This window comes from Rhinolophus sinicus, chromosome 12, assembly GCF_057876585.1.
Source record: "Rhinolophus sinicus isolate RSI-liver-muscle chromosome 12, RSI-T2T, whole genome shotgun sequence".
Taxonomy (NCBI): domain Eukaryota; kingdom Metazoa; phylum Chordata; class Mammalia; order Chiroptera; family Rhinolophidae; genus Rhinolophus; species Rhinolophus sinicus.
This window is the reverse complement of record NC_142512.1, coordinates 56,432,560-56,455,039: the sequence shown is the minus strand read 5'-3', so window position 1 is coordinate 56,455,039 and position 22,480 is coordinate 56,432,560. Positions and strand designations below refer to the sequence as shown.

The 22,480-nt window shown below is 60.6% G+C and overlaps 1 protein-coding gene across 2 annotated transcripts in view; it reads right to left on the bottom strand.

Annotated features, from left to right (window-relative positions):
• Positions 1-9,253: 9,253 nt before the first annotated feature.
• The window catches only part of RPTOR (regulatory associated protein of MTOR complex 1), a 271,642-nt gene continuing 258,415 nt past the window's right edge, over positions 9,254-22,480 (bottom strand). Inside the window, exons 29-35 of one of the 2 annotated variants that reach the window (XM_019735643.3) lie at positions 19,452-19,499; positions 15,055-15,161; positions 13,531-13,658; positions 13,033-13,119; positions 12,144-12,260; positions 11,767-11,896; positions 9,254-11,081 (exon numbers count right to left, since the gene is read on the bottom strand). In XM_019735643.3, coding sequence (XP_019591202.3) covers positions 11,013-11,081; positions 11,767-11,896; positions 12,144-12,260; positions 13,033-13,119; positions 13,531-13,658; positions 15,055-15,161; positions 19,452-19,499 — 686 coding nt within the window. In that variant the 3' untranslated portion in view covers positions 9,254-11,012. The remainder of the gene's footprint in view (positions 11,082-11,766; positions 11,897-12,143; positions 12,261-13,032; positions 13,120-13,530; positions 13,659-15,054; positions 15,162-19,451; positions 19,500-22,480) is intronic. The other variant, XM_019735644.3, reaches the window with a different exon arrangement.

Below are 22,480 nucleotides of genomic sequence, written 5' to 3'. Positions count from 1 at the left end.
CGAACCGTGCGGGGGGCGGAGCCGCGTGCGAGGCGCGGGTTCGAGCCCGACGCCTGGGAGCCGCGCAGACACGTGTTCTCGAAGGTGCGCGTACGCGCGTTCCCAGAGCGCCCCTCTGTGCAGGTGAGGGCGGCAAGCTCCCGGCCGGGGGTGGGGGTGGGGGGGGATCCTTGCAGGTTCGGGGTGACAGTCCTCTCCCCGTCCGCGCTCAGATCTCAGGCGTGAGTCGCGACCCCAGGCTGCTGAGCACAAAAGGCCGCACTCAGTGGCGCCGGGCACAGCCTTTGGGGCTCGGCGTCCGCTGACAGGCGCCTGCGCAGCACTCGCCCACCTGGCCGCGCGGCACGGCCGCTCCGCGTTGTCCTCGGGGCTGTTGGTCGGTGCCCAGCGGGGCCCAGCGAGGCCCCGGCAGCAGCCGCCCCGGGATCAGCGCCATCCCGGCCCCGGGAGCCGGCCCTGCGCCCTGCGCCCTGCGGTGGCCTCTGGCTTGCGGCACATGCGTCCCAGGGGACAGGCCCGCCCAGGTCGGACGTCGCCGCGACCCCGCCGCCGCGTGTGCAGCGGCCGTTGCCGCCTTCCCGCCAGCCCGGCGGCTCGTGGTCGTGGCACGTGGTGAGAGGAGCAAGCCCGTGGCCGCAGCCGTGGCCTCTCCTCTTCCCGTGACACGACCTCCTTGGCGAGGAGGGCGTCGCGTGGGCTCCTCATGCAGCGGAAGCGGCTGGCCTTGCGTTGCAGCGGCGGGAAGCCAAAGCCATGTCCCGAGTGTCTATCCCGGGAGGACGAGTCACCGCCCATGATGGAAGGGGTCCTGATTAACCAAGCTGCTGTCAGGCGCCTGGCTGGTCCCCGGGGTGACCCTTCTGGGGGCCCCGTGCGGGTGACCAGCTGGCTGTCAGCAGTCGTGTGGCCAGGTGAGCCTTGCTGCGGAGCCCGCGCTCCCGCCACTCCTGCCACCATGGCCACTGTGAGCAGGGCCCACGGACCAGCACTGGGGCCCCGGGAGGCTGTGCGTCTCCATCACGGTGCTGCGAGGCGGCTTTGGCCACCAGACCTGAGTCCTGTTTGTCACAGGGGCAGGCACTCTTCACAGTGGCTGCCCTGTATTTCTCCCAGACACCCCGCTTAGCCAGAGATGCATCCAGTGGCCTGTTAGCGTGCGGGCCCACCTGGCCCGCAGTGGGTACTCTTGGCTCTCAGCCCTGCTGCTCTGGGGTCCTGTCACCCTTACTGAAATCAAGGTCTCATCTCAATAGTGGCACCTGTCCCTGTGGTCATATCTGGCCGATGACAGAGCAGCACAGAGCTTTGCAGGGCGCAGCACGCTACTGACGAAGCCACCACCGAGCTAGCTGGCAGAGGACAAATGTGCAGGGTCTGGCTCCATCATCGTAGTGGCCACAGAAGGTGAATCCCCACGGGAGCCTTCACTCCGGGTTGTAGTGACGCTTCGTGACTTGGGACCAGATCACAAAAGGCGACACAGCTAGTGTCTTGGGAGCTCAGCCACCACGTCAGAGGAGCCAGGCAGCCCATGCAGAGGCCTGCGTGGAGAGGAGCTGCCAGCCGGCACCACCTTCCCACCGTGGGAGTGCGCCATCTTGGTCCCCCATCTGCTGGGCTACCAGCTCACGTCACAGGGAGCAGGGAGGAGCCTTCCCGACTGACTCCACCTAAATTGTGCAGGTTTGTGAGTGTGATAAATGGTGGTGCTTGTTTTAAGCCCTTACGCTTGGGGTGCTTCGTTAGGCGGAGGTGTTGGATACTTCTTAGAATCCTCCACAGGGGACCCCTTCTCTCTGTAGGTCAGCACTCTCCATTAAGGTACTCATGTCAGGTCCCGCTTTGCCAGATCTGGATTTTTTTGTTAATGATCAATGTATGCTTTCCTAGACTGCCATCTTTTTAAGTTCTGAGAGCACCTGACCAACTGGCCCGACTCCCAGCACCACCCACAGTGACTGCTGCTATGAGTTTGCTGCCCTGTGCAGCAATGCCCACCCCCACTTTATCTCTGGGCCTTGCCCCTCCCGGTTCCCAGGAGAAATCAGGGGACCCAATTTTGATGGCAGCACCTGTGCCGTCATTCTTGGTCTGTAGACCAAGGGGTTTCTCGGGGCCTCTGTCAGGACACAGTGCGGACTCAGTGACAGGTTGCACCTGATAAATTCACGGCACATCCGCATCTCCCTAAACTCTGGAGTCTTTCATTGTATTACACCGAGGAATAGCTGGCAGCTCAGTGGGGCCATTGTCACATCCAAGTTTCCAGCAACAAAGGAGCAAACTGCAGGGCTTCTCACCAATGAAAGCAAACCATCGGACCGGAGTCCTGGGACAGGGCACCCCGTTGATGTCCCGTCCCCCTGCTGGCCACCACGTGCATCTGTGCTGTCCTCCCAGGGGTCAGCCGACTGTGTTGTTCTTGGGGTGTCACTGAGTGCTGCAGGTGTGGGTCTGGAGACAATGAGGTCTCATGGGGTGGGGGCGTATCAGTTTCCCCTAAGCAGGTGAAGGCCTCAGGTGTGGTCCTCACCTGAGGGGGACGCTGCCAGGCCAGGCTTAGTGGGAAGGGGGGGTGTCAAGGTCAGTGCACTGAACTCTCCATTCTGACTCACACTCTGTGCTCTGTGTGGGGGGACTGAGAATTCAATTCACGGTGTAATTCTACAGCCCGCGGGATACAACTTGGGAAATGGTTCTCAGACACAACAGCGCGGCTACAAGAAACAAGATTTTCTTTAAAGTTCTGACTTTCTGACTGCCTTGAATTGAGAATTTAAAGCCCCTGGCTCGTCATTTAAGAAAACACAGTCTTCCCAGTGCAGTCAGAAATGCCAGCCCACCTGCTGTCCCCGGAAACTTGCTCTGTGGCTGTTTCTTGGGTCCCCAGAACCCAGCTTTTGGGAAACGCACCCTAGGCAATCGCAGAAAAGTGTTTTGCCACAGCACACCCCAAGCTCTGTCCCTTGTCCCTTGGGGCTGTGACAGATTACCCCAGGCCCGGAGGCTTAAGCAGCAGAAGCTTTTGTCTTAGTGTGGAGGCTGCAAATCCAAGGTCAAGGTGTGGGCAGGGCTGGCCCTCTGAGCTGTGAGGGAGCATCTGCTCCAGGCCCCTCTCACGGCTGCTGGGGTTTGCCTGCGGTCTTTGTCACCCCTCAGCATGTGGAAACATCACCCGTCTCTGCCTCCGTCTTCATGTGCCCTTCTCCCCGAGGATGTGTGTGTCCACATGTCCCTGTTTCATAATGACACCAGTCATACTGGAAGAGGGCCACCCTGATGCCCTTATTTTACCTTGATGACCTCTGTAAAGACCCTGTTAGGTGGTCCAAATCAGGTCACATTTGGAGGTGCTGGGGGTTAGGACTTCCACATGAACTGGTGGGGCACACAATTCAACCTGTAACACAATAGAATCATCTCTTCACATAACCTGCAGGGGAGGTTCTGGAGGGGCGTGGGGGAGGCCCAGCCTGCTGGTCACCTGATGGACCAGGGCAAGTGCACATGTCGAGCCGGAGGGGTTAAGTGTTCAGACATCTTTTGGGAGCTTGAGAGAAGACACACGGGGACATTGGGCACGGGGCCACCGGACATCCACCTCCTTCCCGGAAACCCGGGACTGGACGCTCCCCAGGCTGGAGTAGGGCAGCGGCGATCCCCGACGTGGCCACACGGTGGCGCGGCAGGACAGCCTTGCGGCCGTGGTAATACCGGCACCGGGCAGGGGGCCGGGCTCCCGCAGGCAGTGGACCCTGGGGGTCCTGGCAGGAAGGCAGGTCTGAGAAGAGCAGGTGGGGTGGGAGAAGGGCCTGGATATACACAGGGGCATCTGCCACGGATCTGCCTCGGCTGGGACAGGTCATCGTCTGTCCATTCACCCCTGCCTCCATCTATCCATCCACTGGACCTGCTCCCGCCCACACTCATTCGGCGCTTACCCAGCCCTGCTCTGCGTGCAGGGTCCCTGCTGCCATGGGTTTGCACACAGTTGGGGGACACAGGGAGCTGGTGTTGGGATGGGGTGGAGGGACGTCGGGTCAGTGGTCAAGAAAGGCTTCCTTGAGGAAGTGGCATCTGATCTCAGGAGCATCCCAGACAGAGGGGCAGCAAGGGGACCATGTGGGGACAGGCACGCATGCAAGAATGGGGGCAGGGGAAGCTGCTGGCCCACCCGGGAGGGGCTGGTCTAACCTGGATTTTAAAAGGCGGCTCAGGCTGGGGAACGAGCCTGGAGATGGAGGGGTCGTCCTGGTGATGGTGGAAGGCAGCTGGCAGCCGTGAGGACAGCCGCTGCGTGGAGGGGTGGGCTTCTGAGAGAATCACAGCCACATACAGGGGTCTACAGCACCCCCGGTCCCCACAACGGCCTCTGAAGGGGACGTGGGGAAACAGGTGCAGTGGAGTCTGTCACCCACCCGAGATGGAGCTGGGATTTGAACCCCTGACCTTGCGGGGACAGTAGATGGGAAGAACCTGCTGCCCCTGCAGTGGCCCTGGGAGGAGTGACGGTGACCTGAACTGGGTTGGGGAGCAGACAGGGCAACGTGTCCCTGGAAGGTGGCAGGGTCGGGCTTGCTGCCCGTGGGATGTGACAGGCTCAGGGTGACTCCAGGGGTGGCTGATCTGCTTTGGGTCCTGCCGCAGCCACATGGAGAAGCTGGGGTGGCAGTGCTTTGGGAGGGAGCAGGGAGACCTGCAGAGCAGGGGAGCCGTGGGTGTGGGGCACAGCGCTGGAAGGGGCCGTGTCAGCCAGCCAGGTTTCAAAAGCACCCCCGGGTCCCCTCCCACGCTGGGGCAGAAGTGATGGCACTGAGACTGGGCCATGACTGACATGGGCCTCCATCTTTGCTCACAACTTGACAGCAACCCCACGGGAGACCTGAGCCAGAACCAGTCACTTGGCCATTGGATTCGCAACCCTCAGACACGGAGAAAATGATACCTGTTCCTGTGAGCTGCTGAGTTTGGGGCCCATTGTCACGCAGCTGTGGATGACACACTGTCACAGTGCACCCGAAACTCAGCGCTCACAAGTGGCTTTGCTTCTGGGGTCGGTCATCAGCAGGCTGCTCACACAGCTTCCTGGTGGCCCGAGCCAGTGCAGGGCCCCGGGGCTGCCTGGTCTGGCCCCGTCCCTGTCTGACAGTCTCCGGGCCTGGACTCGGAACTCCTGAGTCCTGGCTTTGTCCCTGCCAGGTTCCTGCCTCCTGCCCTCCCTCTTGACTTGCAAGGACCCCAGACCGGTTTCCCACAGCAAAGCTCCAGCTCACACTGGACTGACCCAAGACTCACCCAGGACACTCTTGGCATCATTTTGTCTCTGTCATTTTTGAGTTGCAGTGAAGGTCACACAACATACAGTGAGCCACTTTGAAGTGTACAATTCACGATGTGCCAACACCACCTCTGTGCAGTTCCAAAACCTCGTCATTACCCCAGAAGAGGGAGTCAGATGTGGGGTTCCCAGGACGAGCAGGGGGGTGGGGAGTGCAAGGTGTGCCCTCAGTCCCATCTTGAGGACATGAAGCCCTGGAAGGTGAAGGCCCAGGAAACCTTGCCCGAGAGAAACAGACCCAGGGGCTGCGATCGTCCTCCGACGGGTGTTTCTCTTCTGGCTTTTGCTGTTGAGAAGGGAAGATTGACAGAATGCCACAAGTATCACGGGAAGCCAGTGAGCTCAGGAGCTGACAGTGTAACTGCAACTCTGTGTCTGCCCCATCCTGACCCTGAGGCCCACCCTCAGGGCTCATAAGAGGCTCCTCCCCCTCCCCCTGGCTGGGCCTGGGTCTCCACCCCCTCTGGGGAGAAGGCAGCTGATGGCTCCAGTTTCTGTTAAAGAAAGACCTGACGCCCAGGCCACAGGCTGTTTCCCGGGAGGAAAGACTGTGATTAAAAAGGTGGAGAAGAAAGGGGTCCGCTGGGGCTGTGCCAGCTGGCTCCTGGTCTGAGCGTCATCTGTGCCCACCCCGGGCTTTCTCCCCATCCCCCACCCACCCAGCACTGCTGTCCTCCAGCCCACCGTCTACCTGGCACATGGCGGGGGTGGACTGACGTGGCCACATGGGCTCCTGGCCAGCCTGTAACTGAACCTGAGAAGCTTTCACTCTGAGAGGACAACCCCTCGCACCCCTTCCCAGAGGGGCACCTGCCGAAATCCCAGGCCACGTCTGTAATTAATCCTAAACCACCTCTTCCCAAATTTGCTCTGCAGGGCCTCCTGTCTGAGACTGGAATTGCCATTGCACGCACACACATGCACACCAGGTCCCTGCGTGGACAGTGGTGGCCGCGCCGCGTCCCCCAGGTGAACACGTGTCTTTGTGCCTTATGGGTGCTGAAATAGCGAGATGCGGACAGCATTTGCGACACTCCTCAGATGGTCCTGTGCTGAAAACTACTGACCCAGGAGAGACTTCAGCCACAGCTGCTGCGTGTGTGGTTCCACGTGACCAATGGGGCAGAGCCTTGCCAAACAGGACAGCCCCACAAGATGCCACTGAGAAAGCACCTGCCCCCTCCCCTAGGTGACCTTTGCCTGTGGCCAGCACGGGCCACCTGGTGTGGCTGGGCTGTCTGTCCAGACCCTTCCCGGGGGACATGTGGGGCCGACCTGGGAGAGCCGGTCGGCCGGGCTCGGTCCCTGCTCTCGCCTGGTCAGCCCTTTCCACACGTCCATCTTTCATTTTTATGAGCACTCGATTGTACTCAAGTCCCGGTGACAGAAAAACTGATGCTAATAGGAAAAATATTACTCTCTCCACTAAAGCATGCTGGGCACAGCTGCGTGAATGCTGCGTATCCTTCTTGTTTAAAACAAACCATAATTTAATTCAGGAGTTCCAGACGCTTAGACCCTGGGTTTCCATGGCAACGCCTCCCTCCCGCTCCGCTCCGAGCAGGCACTGAGCTCGGGAGCTGCAGCTGGCCACAGGGGGCTCAGGGGGGCAGGGGCCACGGCTGGCCGTCCGCTCTGTGCTCCTCCCCACACTGAGGGCAGAGAGAAGTCCTGCCTACCCCAGTCCACCCACCTCCTCCTGGTCGGGCCCCAGGGCACCTGGGGCACTCCTGGTGAATGTCTTTGCCTGGGGCTTGTAAACAGAGGTTGGCAGAATGAAACCCCCAGGGGTGGACGGGTGGCTCAGATGGTTAAAGCTCTGGGCACCACCAGGGTTGCTGGTTCAATTCCCACAGGGGTCAGTGAGCTGCGCCCTCTGCAACTAGAATGAGGAGAACAAGCTGGCGGGCGGCCGGGTGGCCCGGTTGGTTGGAGCGCGAGCGCTAAACAAGGTTGCCGGTTTGACTCCCGCAAGGGATGGTGGGCTGCGCCCCTGCAACTAAGATTGAACAACGGCAACTGGACCTGGAGCTGAGCTGCGCCCTCCACAACTAGATTGAAGGACAATGACTTGACTTGGAGCTGATGGGTCCTGGGAAAAACACACTGTTCCCCAATAAACTCCTGTTCTGCAATAAAATCTTAAAGAAAAAAGAAAAAAAAGAATGAAACCCCCCGAGATGGCCACTCCTGATCTGGGCCCTGTGGCTGTGTTGGGTCACCTGACCTAGGGGACGGAAGCTGCAGACGGCAGTAAGGCCGCCCATCAGCTGACGGATGTGGAGAGTCCTGGATTCTCCAGTGGGCTCCGTGTCCTCACAGGGCGCTTGAGAGGAACGGGGGCAGAGAGTCAGTGTCAGAGGGACGTGATGAGAGACTCCCACGGGAACCACTGCCGGCTTTGGAGGAGCAGGAGCCCGGGGGATTCTAGAAACCAGAAACACCAGGAAACGCTCTCCCAGGAGCTCCTGCCGGGAACCTTCCCACACCTTGCTTCCCCCAGTGAGGTCCCGGGACTCTCCAGGGACGGTGAGTGCGTTGTGCTGGCTGATGTGGTATGTGCCTTGCGGCAGCAGCCACAGGACACAAGCACGGCTTCGTTGAGCTGGGGACTCGGGGCCCGAGTCCTGACCCTGTTCTTCCTGAGTGCCCCCGGGGTCCCCGAGCCCCTGGCCTGTGATGCCCACCTGTGGCTGTGGGCTGCCCCTCGTCTGGCGGCCGAGGACCTTGTCTGGAGCCTCCCGGGTCCTTTCCTGCCTTCACCTGCGCCCAGGCCCATGTCGCACGCTGCTGGCATCTCTTCTGGAACAGGAACCACATGGAGCACCCAGGCCCCTCACTCGGCGGCACAGCGGGTGGGGTTTGCTCCAGGAAGTGGATGAGCCCCTCCCAGTGGGCCAACATGGCGGTGACAGGAGACCCGGTGTCCGGGGGTGTCACACGGCCCACTCCTGGGGTGAAACGCAGTGCAGGCCAGTTCCTCCGCCACATACCGGCAACACCCAAATCCTATCTGATGAGTTTCACTTCTCACCGTCCCCCTTTTGGGGCTGGTTGACATAACCAGTTCCTGGGGTGCTGCCCAGCCCTCAGGCCCTGGGCTGACTGGGTCTTTGTGTGGGACCCTGGGGTCCAGAGCCATTTCCTGTCACAGGAGGTGACAAGAGCCTGTTCCCTATGCAATCCCCAAGAAGCCACACCTCAGGTGTGAGGTTTGACTGAAAGGACCTGGGACTCCTGGTGTCCCACGTGCCCTGTGGCGTGTTGACTTGTGTCTTCAGGACCTGCCCCCCGCCCCCACCTTGGGAACATGCTGAGGGGCTGATGGGCCACAGGGCTGTGTGGGGTCCCAATCTAGAAACAGGAGCCTTCCCAGAATGTCGCAGGGACTGTGGAGGTGAGGGATGGGCCCTGGCGTGGGGGAGCCATCCCGCTGGCTGTGAGGATGGGCTTGGGGTCCCTGAGCCACGGGAAGCTGGAGAAGACAGGGATCGGGTCTTCCCCCTCGAGCTCAGAACAGAAGGTGGGCGGCCAGCCCTGTGACACCTCGGCTCTGGCCCAGCGAGGCTGTATCCAGCTCCTAAGTGGAAGGTGATAAATCTGTAGCATTTCCAAAGAGAAACGAGTGGCAGGGGAGCCGTCTGGAGCCTGTGCTCCAAGGTTCGGAGTAGGGCGGCTCCTTCACCATGGAGGTTTGATCTGAATTGAGGGCCTTTCCTTGGACAAGTGTCCGAGGAGGGCAGGGTGTCTGTCCCACTGAGTGCTGGGTGACTGGAGTGAGACCCGCCCTCTGGGCTCAGGGGCCCCTGGGCCCTGGGGCTGTGACCGTGGGCCTCTCTGCAGGGGAATCTGAGCGTCACGCCCCGCTCACAGCAGGCCAGGGCAGTTTTTCCAAAAGAGAAAGCTGCTAGCCAGTCACCTCTGCACTTATTTTTATTAACAGTTTGTCTGTCACTGCTCTTATGCTCACATTACATTTCCATGTTTTGTCAACGTCTTTTCAATTCTCATTTTGGTAAAATAAATAGAGATAAGTGAAACTTTAGGGCAGGCTCTCGAGCCTTGGTGACCTTCATGATTGAATTTTCGCATCAGACCTGTGGACACACAGCCCCATGGCGGACACCCACGGACACCATGGCAGGGCCTGGCCAGGCGGGGTCTCACGCTTCCTCTGGAGCCACTGCGCTGGGCCAGGTGATGGTTTTGTCTCAAGACAAACAGAACCGCCTGTGAGCCTAGAATATGCAGTGGAATCGCTCTGTGAGCCCGACACTCTGTCTGGTGGAGCTCAGCTTCCGGAAGGTTCTGGGGTCACTGCCTGGAGCGCCTCAGAGCTGATGGGCGCTGTGTGGGGGCGGGACTTCCAGGCCCCACAAGGCTTTCACCCAGAACACGGGGAAGCAGTCAGAGCCGGGTGGGAACTTGCTCCCAGAATCCTCTCTGGGAGGGAGCACGCAGGTCCCACGGGCAGAGGGGTGCCCCCTGCGCCTGCCCGGCCCTGCCCTGCACAGACTCCGGCCCGGGGCAGCCCGGCTGGGTGCCACCTACCCGACGGCCTTCGGCTGAGGCAGAGCCACTGCCTGCCACACGGGACGTGGACGTGCGTCACAGCTCTTAATCACATTCTCACTGTTAATGACCTTATTGGCAGAGTTGGTTAAGTTACCTCACTCCTCTACCTCTGAATAATCCTGATTCCCAAGGAAAATGGCAAAAATGCTGTTCAAATATCATCATCATGGTTGTTTTGTTTTCCAAACGCTGTTTGTCTGCAACCGCTCAGCACCCTCCGTGGTCCTTCCCAGGGTTGCTTGCCGAGGAACTCTTCTGCGTCACCCGCCGCCCCAGCGTGAGGGGACGGAACACCATCTCACCAGACACTCGGCTCCAGCTGGGCCTCCACACGAGTGTGTGATGCGTGTGCAGCTGTGTGCGGGCACAGATGGACAGCACGTGCCTGCCGGGAAAAGCGGCACTTCCACAGACGCCTGCCCTGTGACCTCAGGCAGTGGCTGCAGCGCCAAAGACCATCTCACGGTCTAAAGCCACAGGCCCCTCCTATTCCTGACTCTGTGGGGAGGCCGAAGCTTGGAGCCAAGGTCGTTCCTGAGCTGGAAGGAGGCTGCGTGTGTGGCTCTGGTGGTGGCAGGGGCCTGGGTCCTGGTTCCTCCATCTCCTCCGCACTCGGTCTGGCAGCCCCAGCCTCTCCCAGTCGGCCTGGAACCATCCCCAGGAGCGCACAGGCCAGAGGACACGGCCCCTTGCTGGCTTATGGTCGGGTGGTGGCAGCTCAGGGACCCGCCAGGTGGCTGAGCCCTGGGGAAGCCACCTTCCTTCTCGGAGCTTTTGTGGAGCTAGTGCTTGGATCATTTGGAAAATATAACAAGTGTGTTTCCCCCTTTACCATCTCAGAAGAAGAAGAGGACAGGAAAGCTACGGGTCAGACGGTGACTGCGTCCTCGGCCTAGAAGCTGCGTCTCGGCAGAGAAGGGACCGTCACAGCATAAGACCGCCAGAGCCCCCTTCCCTGGGCTCCTGGGTGTGACAGCGAAGGTGGACAGACAGACAGACAACGCAGGGCCCTGCTCGAGCGTCAGCAGCCAGGTCAGGTCCAGCATGGCGGCAGCGGCAGGTCCACTCTGTACACGGCCGCCTGGCGGGATGGGCGCCGCTACCTGACGCGCTTCTCCACCGAGTACACGGACACGTAGTGGTCGTTGCTGCCCACGGCCAGGTGAGGCTGCGGGGAAGAGGCAGGTGAGCAGGCGGGCAGGGCACAGGAGGGCGCCCCACCCCCACGGGCCGGCACAGCAATCACGGGACCCTGGGCAGCTGCGGCTCTCAGCAGAGCCACGTCACCCCTCTGCAAAGCCCGGAGCCTGCTCGCTGCTCGGACCCCTGCATCCTTCTGTCAGGATTGCCTCCAGGGACCGTTCTGGGAATCTGATGTCCCCTGGGGCCCATGCTGCTCGTCAGCGGGCGGGCAGGATCCGGATCAAAACGCAAGCGCCCACAACCGCTTGGGCGACTGTAAATAAGGACAGGCAGGGTTCTGGGCTGCCACTCCCCCAGGGAGTGTGTGTGTGTGCGTGTGCGCGTATGTGTGCGTGTGCGTGCGTGCGTGTGTGCGTGCGTGTGTGTGGGGGGTTCCCCAGCAGACTGTTCACTGGAAGGTTTCTCCAGGGGTAACAGTGCAGGGGCCAGAGGTGACGGGAAGGGCAGGGCTATTTCCCCAAGGGGCAGGGAATGTGGTGCTGCTTCCGGAGTTAGGGCAGCTGGGGGCAAGGCCCCCAGGGCAGGTGGTTCACAGGGGTCCCACTGACCTGCTGTGCTGTGGGCGGGGCCTGGCTGCAGCCCACCCATTCACTGCTCTAGACCCCTGGCCCGAGTTCCCCCAGGCCCCCCGCCTGGGTGTGGAGACAGACCCAGTGTGGATGGAAGGCCAAGCAGCTGATGGCGCCGACCCGCTGGCCCATGAAGCCGTCGTAGTACTTGATGTTGTTGATGAGGTCGCCGGTCCCGCTGTAGATGGCGGTGAACTGATTCATGGAGCCGCTGTGGAGAAAAAGGTCCGGCCGTCAGCTCCCTTCTCCTCGGGCTGCGGGAGGGCCGGGCAGCAGAGCTGGGCCCCTCCCGTGAGGCCTGCCAGCCCGCCACGGGCAGCCACGGGCCCCAGGTATGTGGCTCCACCCCGCTTGCCTGCACAGGCATGGAGGCCAGCAGCACCTGGGGTTCACATGGAGGCCGGAGGCAGGGAAGGCCCCCGTTTTCTCTGGAGGCAGAGAAGAGGGTTGGCACCTACCATGCGATCAGGCTGGCCTGGGGGTGGATGTCAAGGGCCGTGAGCCCCTTCACGATCTGGATGACGTTCACAGACTCTGGCATCCGTGGATCGAAGAAGCGAATGTCTCCATTGACGCTGCCAAAAAAGGGTCACGATGATGTCAGGCTAGGCACGCCCGCCCCTCGGACTGGCCACGCGGAGGCCACCTGGACCCTCAGAGTGCCCAGTGAGGGTCCACCCCACTGGCCCAGCCACCAGCACTGCCGCCAAGAGCCAGCAGCGGCCCTGCGGTCAAGGTAGAAGCTGCAGCAGCAGACTCAGACGTGAGTTATCTGTTGATTTCCTGTCCCCGAGATTAGATTTCATGCAGCCAGGGATGCCGGGACAGGTGGGAGGGGTGGCCCGGGAGGCAGCACGCACCCCTGAGGGCCACCTCTGACCTGCCCTCAGCCTGTGTTCTGCTTTTAGGTTATGAACAAGGGTAGAGCATCTCCTTGAAGAAACGGCGGCTGTGACGCTGAATTACATTTTGCTGTCCCTTTAACGGGCAAATATTCACGGCCCTCAGCACGTGTTAGTGACAGCAGAAATGGATTAATGGGAGGACGCCTGAGGCACGCACTCACTTCGCAGGTGGTGCTGTGCCCACCGAGGGCTCTCCCACCCCACCCCTGCCCATCCCGCACGCACCACGGGGCAGACCCCCGTCGCCTGTAGCAAGGCTGTCCCCTGCAGTTGGACTGATGTGTCCCCCTGCCTGCGAGCTGGCCCTGACCTTTCTGACCAGTCCCGGAAGAGAAGTTAATTACTGCCCCAAAATGCCACCATTCTGCAGCTGTTTAAATACCAAGCACATATTTTAAATGGAGGGAAAATGATGTTTTTATAGCAAATGTCTCATAAATACCTCACGCTCACGATGTGGCCCTCGGGGCGCTTCTGCAGGCAGGCCTTCACCACCCAGGCGGTGTGCTCCCGGTAGGTCATGACGCGGCTGCAGGACGGAGCGAGGGGACGCATCAGAGACAGCCCTGGGGTGGGGCTGGGGGACAACTGTGGCCTCCAGCGCTTGGTCCCACCTGGCCCTGGGTCCAGGGAGCAGCCATGACAACACGTGTCGTTCAGTGTTGCCCCCGGCTGTCTCGTCTGTTCATGTGCACGACCCCTGGGAAATGAGCTCAGGGAGGCAGTGCCTCGCCAGGACACCTGCCCCACTGGATTCCCGCCCCACGGCCCCTGGGCGCGTTCCACGCGGCCTGTCCATTGCTCATGGGAATGAGGCCTCTGTGTGGACCCCAGATGGCTTTGGGGTCTCAGTCCATCTGGGCCCAGCAACCTGGCAGCAACGAGACCACTGGCGTCTGGAGGGCCCCCAGCAGTGGGGGGGAAGGTGCAGCTGGATTACCATTCACTGAGTGCCATCCTCCTGTCGTAGACACGGACGGAGCCATCGCCAAGGCCAGCCACGATGAGGGAGCGGTGGGAGTCACAGGACAGGCTTGTCACGCAGCTGTCAGCACCCGTGGGGATGTCCTAGGGCAGAACACAGGACCTACGGTGGGGACCCTCGGTGTCTGCCCCCCCCACAGCAGCCGGGACCCCCTGTGCAGTCACTCTAGGCCGGGGACCTGCTGCTGCTGCCTTTTCTGCACCAGGGAAGCCGCCAGAGGCCTGAGGGACCTGCAAAGGCCACATGGGATTGAGTCAGGCCCACGTCCACCTGCATGGCAGCCTGGCTGCAGTGGGGCCCCCAGCTGGGAGGCAGGCCCGAGAGCAGGGTCCCCAAGGTCGTTGCTGGCAAACACCTCTGGTTTTGGGCACCAATTCAACATCCCAGCATCTCCCTTTTCCCTAAAAAGATGGAGCATTTGGGCAGAGGAGTCCCCGTGAGCTCCCTCTTCACCCCTTTCTCATCCAGCAAAGGCCTGGGACTTCAGCTGCCCACAGCCCGGCTCCCAGCCGCCCCTCCTGGTGGCTGTCCGTGCTGGAGAAGGGCAGGCGGGGTGACGAACGGTCTGCTCGCTCGGCAGGAAAGAACAGGAGACAAACAACGGCCCCAGGAGGGGAGACGTGCTTTTCTAACCCTCGGAGGCTTTGCTGCGCTCGGCACATACGAGGAGGAAACCCACACGCATGGAGACAGGCATCGACCCGCTTCAGAGGGGGAGCAGCCGAGGCACCATGCCCTCTCCTCTGCCCGACCAGGGCCTCAGAGGGCTGCCAGGGGGCGGGGTGAGGGGTGAGCCCCCGGGTCGGTAATGAAGGTGCCTTCTGGAAACGGATGAGCGGCTGGCAGTCACCGGCTCCCTGTCCGGCTGCGGCAGGGAGGGCTGCACTGGCTGGCCGGCTGCCGTCCCCAGAAAGGCAGTGTGAAGCGGCCTGTGCCGTGGGAGGACGTGAGGACAGGGCAGGGGTCACCTGCCCCCGAAGTGGCTGAGTGGTGAGGGAAGGGCAGCGCTAACAACCGCGTCCCCTGCTCTGAGCTCGTCTCCACCAAGTACCCCGAGTGCCGCTATGGCTGTTCAGGTCTTAGGCAAAACCAACGTACTGCTGTCTCTTTTTATTACAACGGAAATAAGAAATACTTTAAGAAGCACACAGTCTAATAACCATTGTAATTTAGAGCACTTCACCCACTGCTGACATTCCCCAATTTGCGCAGATAATACTGGATAACAATTAGGACCAGTGCAGGCGTCATCGAGCTGCGGGGCAGGGCCGACCATCACGGGTGACGTGACCCCAGACCTGCTGACTCATCAAAAGGCTTCAGGCCGCCTGCACGTGCCCCGGCCACGAGGCCCAACTCGTCCAGGTCTGGGCCCCTCCCTGCACAGCTGACGCTGTCACGGCTGCTCAGTGACGCTCAGTCCTGGTTTTCCACGAGGAGGGCGGGCACGTGGGAGCGCATGGGGAGCCCGAGCGTTACCTGCACCTTCATCTCGCGGTCCGTGTCCCAGACGCGGACGATCCGCACGTCCCCGGAGCTCATGAGGAGGCCAGTCTCCTGCTCCCAGTCCACCACCATCCCAGCTCCTGGAGAGACACAGACGACACTGGTGTCACCGCGGGAGCCTGTGCTGGGCGTCAAGGGGTGCCGCCGCCTGCCCTACCCCACGCGAGCTCACGCGGGGCCCACAGCGCACCCCGAACCCAGGTCGCGCAACAGCTGGAGCCTCCCCAGATCCCTGCTGGGGGACAGCACCGTCCTGGGACCATCTGTCCGAGATGCCAGCGTACAACTGGCAGGTATGGCGACCTTAGACTGGCATCGGGTGTGGAGATGTGTCCTATCTTGGCCATGCTGAAGCTCAAGGACTGCAGGTCCCCACGAGGGACAGGAGCCACACCGGAGGTGGGGCCCACACACAAGGTGGATGTGACCAAGCCGAGGGCCGCCCTCTCCCAGCTGGGACTCCACTTAGAGTGTAGTACAAATCCTTGTACCCACCGCCCAGACCGAACTGTTGCTAACATTTTGCTATTTTTGCTCTTTTTGTTTTCAAAGTCAAGTCTTAGACACAGTGAAAGTCTCACTTGTCCACTCTGTCCCCAGATGAACCTCACGGGCCGAGAGTACCTTCCCCAGTCACGTCACCTAAGACAGGGGGCCCTGTCTGTGCTAAGTAATGTCTCAGATCGAAATGTGAAGGTGGCTGAGACTCAAACAACCTGTGTGGGGTGTCTGCTCCACACCCCAACCCACCTCCTAAAAGGTCCTTCCTGCTCCCCCCGGTCTCCCCGTCCTTCTTCCCAGGGCCTGGAGTCCTGGCCACTTCCTGCTGCCCAGAAAGGGGACGCAGCCCCTGGCCTGCTTGCCCAAGACCCTCCCCACCCAGCCCCGTGTCTCAGCTTCTGGACATGGTGGGAGGAAGTGACCTGATTCACCGTGAATGGGGAAAGGATGACAACAGAGGGGACACTCTCTTCCTGGACGTGACAAGCAGAAGGAATAAAATTGATGGGTATGATTTGTAAAGCTCGTACGAGACAAACACATGACCTTGACCGAGGACACTTGCAATCACTTCCTCCCGCACAGACTGTCCTGTGCAGTGTGTCTTCTCCCCGGCCCGGGAGAAAGGCCAGTGGGCAGCAGCCGTACCCACCTTGCCCTCAGGGGCCGCCTAGCCTTCCAGTCAGCCCTCTGGAGGGCAGCTCAGGTTTCTGGGTTTTCGGGAGCAGGCAGGTGGTCTCCCCCAGCAGAGTCACCTCACTGACCCCCGCCCACACCGTCAGGACGCCGTGTCTCATGTTTGCTCGATGGAGGCAGCTGGTGTCAGCCAGGACCACTGGCTGTGTGTCTGGCCACGTCCAGGTTTTTAAGATCTGAAGCCTTAGCCCAGCCTGGCACACATGTGACCACGTTGCATTTACATGTCAGCCTGATATCACTGCCGGGTGTGGGGTGGTGGGCGCCCCCAGGACGAAGACATTCCTAATGTTCACCCGCCTTTGTCCTGGACACGCCCTGGACACATGTCCCAGTCCCACATCTGCCAAAGAGGAAATTCCTCCCTTAAATATGGATGTGTGGAGCAGGGATGGCTGTCAGATAAGAGACGGCGGCGTGCAAGTCAGACAGTGTCCCAGGCCCAGTGGCGATGAGGCTGGGGGAGCAGGTCCTGGCGTCTCTGGTGTCCACACCCTCTGCACTCAGCCCTCCAGCCTCAGTGGCCGGTTCAGACTGACCTCTGTGGGCCTTGTCACCTAGAGCTGACCCCTACGGTTCTGTCACCCCCAACCTGAAACGCCCCAGGGAGAGACGGTTCTGGATCTCTGAGGGGAGGGCCAGCCCTGCCCCTGCTCCTTCCATTCAGGCTCGTGTGTGAACCAAGGCCCTGCAGGATGGCAGCCCCACGCAGGGCCTCCCATGTGGTCAGGCCTCTCGGCCCTGCGAGCGCCCCTGAACCTGGCAGGCTCAGACTCCAGCCAACCACAGAAACCGTTCCAGGGACCCTGCCCCCGGGAGCACATGGCTTCACCTGAACTTCTGCTTCTCCTGGGACTGAGCTGAGAGCACGTGCCGGCTGCCCAAAGGGTCAGAGGGCACAGCGTGGGAGCGCGTGCTCCCTAGCAGTCAGGCCCGCCTGGCGCTGGGCACCTGCCTCCCGAAAGCCATCCTTTCCAAGGGCAGGCCTCGCTACGACCCTATACTGACCCTGCACCGGGATGGCCTCCCCTCCACAGGTGCTGCCAAGCCTCCATCCTGGACCCGCCGTGACCTCTGCAGGGTGGGAATGCAGGCAGGGTCAGGGCGCCCTCCGCTCCCTCTCCCGTCAGGACCAGCAGGGGCAGTGCCTGACTCACGGCCACTCCGCCGGCCACCGTCATCGCCCTTCTGTGTCATTGCCCTCCAGTTTCCTAGATGCTCCCAGTACCAAACATGAGTCAACAACCAGAGACCCAGGGTGATGTACACGTCACACACATGGGTGCTGGACACTGGTCATCGCCCCCGGGGTGGCCCTGACCCGTCCTGGGCTCTGGCACGGGGTGGGAAGGAGCTCGCCCGCCTGGGGGACCCACTGCTGTCCACACTGTGGCACTGACTCCCGTGTCCCACCGACCAGCTAAAGACGACGACACGGGCCCTCGGCCTCCTGTCCCCCATCCCGGCCCCAACCATGACAGGTGGCCCTATGGCTCTTCTTTCGGTTTCCAGAGGAAGTGGCCCTGTCATTTGTCTGAGAAGCCCGAGCAGGCTTTTTCTGACGGTCATTCAGCAGGTCACTGCCATGCCGTCGCCTGCTGCAGTGCAGGCCCATTTGCTGCTCCATGTGGCTCTCCCCTCTGGAGCCCAGGGCTGGAGACAAGCTCAGTCCTAGTCTTCTCCTTTCTAACTATTTCCCCTCATTCTGAACTTTTTACTAGAGGACCTCTTTATAAATCACTAAAGTGTGGCTCCAAAGGTCTGTCGAACTTCTTGTTTTCTGCCTGCTGGGCACCAGGACCCCAGGTGGGGACCCTGTCAGCCCCAGACTGCGTTGGAGCAAACACCTAAAGGCAGATAGGATGAAACGTTCCTAGAAGGCCGGTTGCACTTTCAACCTGGAATCTTCAAATTACAGGTCAAGAATGACATTTTCTGCCTGGATTTGTAAGGCTCCATCTCTTTACAATTTATATAAATAAGTACTGAGATTAAGAGAGAAAAAGGACTCGTTTTGTAAAAAAAAAACAAAACAAACAAACAAAAAAACTCAACATAGCCATTTGGAGCTGCGACTGCCTCGCGCGACTGTCTCAAACCTTTGGGACGTTAGAACCGGGTGACTGGGCCTGAGCAACATTGTGTCCAGAGAAGGTTGGCAGAGATAACGGGAAAGCACTTGTTATGACTCTGGGCCTGAAAGCCAAACGCACTGTTTCAAATCAGCATCACTATGTTTCTGCACCAGTGGCTTCCCTGTGCGGGTGGAACTGCCCCTCCCTTTCTCATAAACACCAGGCCTCTGGCGCCTCGGACCACAAAGCTTTCTGCCTGAATCGTCCCCCGTGCAGCTATTCTTACTGATCTCTGACACGCCTCTGACTCTGGAAGGCCTTTATTTCCAGGTGAGCAGTTCTGACCACCGCGTGTTACCGTGGTGTATCCCAGGGGGCTGCATGCAGGCTTTGTGTAACGATCAAAGTTACGTACAGATTTGCCAGATGGAAACAGATGCTGTAACGGACTTTGCATTAAATTCTGAAAAAAATTCTTTTTCGAACATTTTGGCGGGAAAACAAATCTCAATGTGGATCAAGGTCCCTGTTCTAATCAAGCTGACATTTGCCCCCTGCTGAGTGTGGCCTTCGGGTGGCCGTCCTGTCTGAACGGGGGGGACACCTGTGAGGGGGCGGTGGCGACATCCTCACAAGCAGATTTCAACCTGGATTGTTTTCCGTTTCTAGGTGAGTGTGACAGTGGCCTGGAGAGGGAAGAGGTCACTGGACGCCCGTTGAATGCAGTAAGAATCCGAGAGTGAGAAGCACAGAAGAGGGAGGGACGCGTTGGAGCCGGCCAGGCTCGAGCCCCCTGCCTTTGGAGGAAGGAGGCCCAGGACGGGCGGCCACAAGGGACATTCCTCTCTGCGGCTGGCAGGTTTCCTCCCAGAGCCTCACCGCTAGCTACCTGATGTGGCCAGTGAAACCTCAGGGCTCACTGACTGACTCCTTTTGTGTTGGACGGGTCTGCGTGGATGAACAGAGAAGAAAAAGCACAGCCCTACCCCCGCCAGCCCTGAACAGCACTGCAGGTGTGGGAACAAATGCCAGCAAGCAGGGGAGCAGGCTGGCTCCTGCCCCCGGCCCTGGGCAGTCACAGGAACAGACGGCACTCACCTCCCTGCTTACTGTGGTCAAGATAGATGGAGACCTTTCGCGCCAGACCTGCGAGGAAACAGGGACCGTGGGTCTGACGCAGGGGTGAGGCGGCCAGGCAGAGCACACCAGCCCAAATCAAACCAGCCAAAGGGTTTGCCCAGCGCCAGGCAGAGAGAGGGGTGAGGGGCAGGCAGGAGTTGCCCAGGCCGCGTCATGCTCACTCAGAAACAGGGGCCAACCTCGCCAGACAGCCTGGACCTTGGCAGAAATTCATCTGACAAATCTGAAAAGGCAGTCACCGGGGTTTGGGCCAAAACAAGGTCTGTCTGTGGATGGGCGTCGAGAGGTCCTGTGGCCCTCAGAGAAACATGACCTGACACAGCAGCGGACCTCACGTGCCCGAGTGCGGGGAAATGCGTGTGGGGAGACGGAGTGGTCAGCTCAGGGCGGTTAGTGGCCAGAACCACACATGGTTAGTGCGGCCAGGCTGGCAGGAGCGGCCCCGGTGGTCAGCCAGGAGGCTCTGCAAGGGCCGCTGGGCCCGGAGGTCTCTGCCCAGGACTGTGGCTTGAGGACACGGCCCCATCACTGATTCTACTTCAGAGCACAGTGCACGCAGCTCCGAGGGCGGCTGGGTTCTCCTGACTGCAGGGGGGCTGTGAGGGGAGTGCCCGCACGTGCACGGTGCAAGCATGTGCACAGCTGTGCATGTGTAAGTGTGTGCACACGTGTACGCATGTGAGCCAGAGGTATTTTAAGATGACGACACCGGGATCCTACAAAACTTCCAAAGAGCAGGGCGGGGACCCCTGCAGGAAACCGGCTTCTTTTCAGTCACAAACCACAGTCCAATCTTTTCAAAGACGCTGCCAAGACAGCGACTCCACAGGTAAGGGCTCCCCTCTACTACCGGGGTCAGCCCGTCCTCTGGGTCGGATGACACAGCGCCCTCGCACCCACCCACCGCCCCACACGCCAGCGTTCCTAGGAGATGAGCCCTCCCCATGCACTTGGCACCTGAAGGCCAGTGGGAAGGGCCGCCCGGCTGTGCAGGCTCCTGCCCGGGCAGCCACCTGGGGCAGCTACAGGGCACATGGGGAACACGCTGTGTGCAGCAAATTGAGCTTCAAGCGCCCGTGGGATTCATTCGGAGCAGTAAGTGGGGGCTGTTCCCTGTGCCTGAGAAGGTCCCCAGAGACCACCGCGGGGACACTGGCAGGCTCCGCCTTGCCGGCCAGGCATCCTCCCTTTCTCTAAGCTCACAGCTGCCTGGCTGAAGGCAGAGGGTGTGACCAGCCAGCCCTGGCTGAGCAGCTGGCGAGGGCAGGGTGTCTACCTAGAGCTGCTTACCCCGCACCTGCTGACAGACTCTCAGCAACTGAAAACTGGGGAGAGGTGCAGACGGCAGGGGGTGGGTAAGAAACACGTCTACACAGTGGAAGCCACTCTCCCGTCAGGGCTGCGGTGGACACCTGGGCCAGGAGCAGCGCTCCACACACCAGGCGACGTCTGGGGGTCCCCTCACGGGCTGGGAGGACACGTGCTGTCCATCCACTCACCCAGCTGCATTTCTTTTCAGCTGGAACCCCCAAACCCGTCATGCTTCCAGGCTGTCCTCCTGGACAGCCCCTCTCACCCTAAAGGAAACGAAGGGAAACATGCTGTGGATAAGACCACTCTGCAAGTCTCAGAACCCCACACATGTCATTTGGGGTGACAGTGAGGCAGGCAGTTGCATGAAGAATAAACTTAACCACCAGCGTTTCTGCCGACCCCTCTCCTCTGCTCTCGCCCAGCCCCTGCCTGCCCCACACAGGAGTCTTTGCACGTCCTGCGTGGCAGGGCTGGGGAATGGCTGGGGCTCTGGGTGTATCACCTGCTGGGATGGCAGCAGGAGCTTAGGACTGAAAAGTGTCCTGAGGGGACGATTCAATCACCATGTGTCCTGCAGTGAAACCTGTGAGCTGAGTACCCAGGAAGCCACGGAGGGTCCCCACAGCCCCCGGCCCCCAGCAGAGCTGCCAGCATGGGCTGAGGGGTGGGGGTGGGGGTCGTGGGGTAGAGACCAGGCTTTTGCTCTAATACGGAAAAGGCAGCACACAGATGGAGGGACACTGTCACCTACATCAGCACATGACCCGCCTGCAGGGGTTGGGTGGGTAGGGGGTGCCTATGGACGGCTATGTTTTTCCTGAAAAAATTTAAAAACATGGCTACATTTTTAAAAACAACATGCAGGAACTGTGTGCCCTGACGCTGTCTGTGCTGGGGGCTGACAGCCCCTCCCTCAGGAAGTGGCCGCTGAGGGTCGGCATCTCCCCAGGACCGGTGCACCTCCGAAGGGGAGACAGCAGCACCAAGTTCCCTGTGGTGCTGCAAGGACAGGACACAGGCGAGGCCACGCAGAACGTGGAAAGGGATGCGGAAATCCCAGGCTGGCAGCAGGAATGCAGAGTAAGTGCTTTTACTGGCGACAACACCAGTGGATTTGGGGTCAAACTGAAGGGAGACAGGGCTCCAGCTGCGGGCGTCTGGAAATGCTGACCCCGACAGCCTGACCCCGACAGCCTGACCCCCACAGCCTGACCCCACATCCTGACCCCCACATCCTGACCCCCCACATCCTGACCCCCACATCCTGACCCCACATGCTGACCCCCACATCCTGACCCTCACATCCTGACCCCCACAGCCCAGGTAACTGCTTTCGGGACACAGAGTGAGCCTGGGAGCTGAGACCATGGGCCCCTTCCGACTCCTGCCCTTGCCCCAGGAAAGACGGCAGCTGCAGAGCGGCGGCCATGCCCACCTGCCAGGCAGCATGCGGAGCTGTGCCAGGTGGAGCTGTGGCCCCCCCAGCTACACCAGCACATCTGTCAGCCAGGGGAGCGTCAGCCAGGGGAGCGCACGTGGCCACCCCCGCCCAGACGCAAGGACAGTGGGTGACCACTGTGCACTCAGCTCCCCAAGAGAATTAATTTGGGTGCAAACAGCTCAGAATGCAGGCCCCCCCCACCCCCCAGGTCCTGCCAGAGGCAACGCTTTTC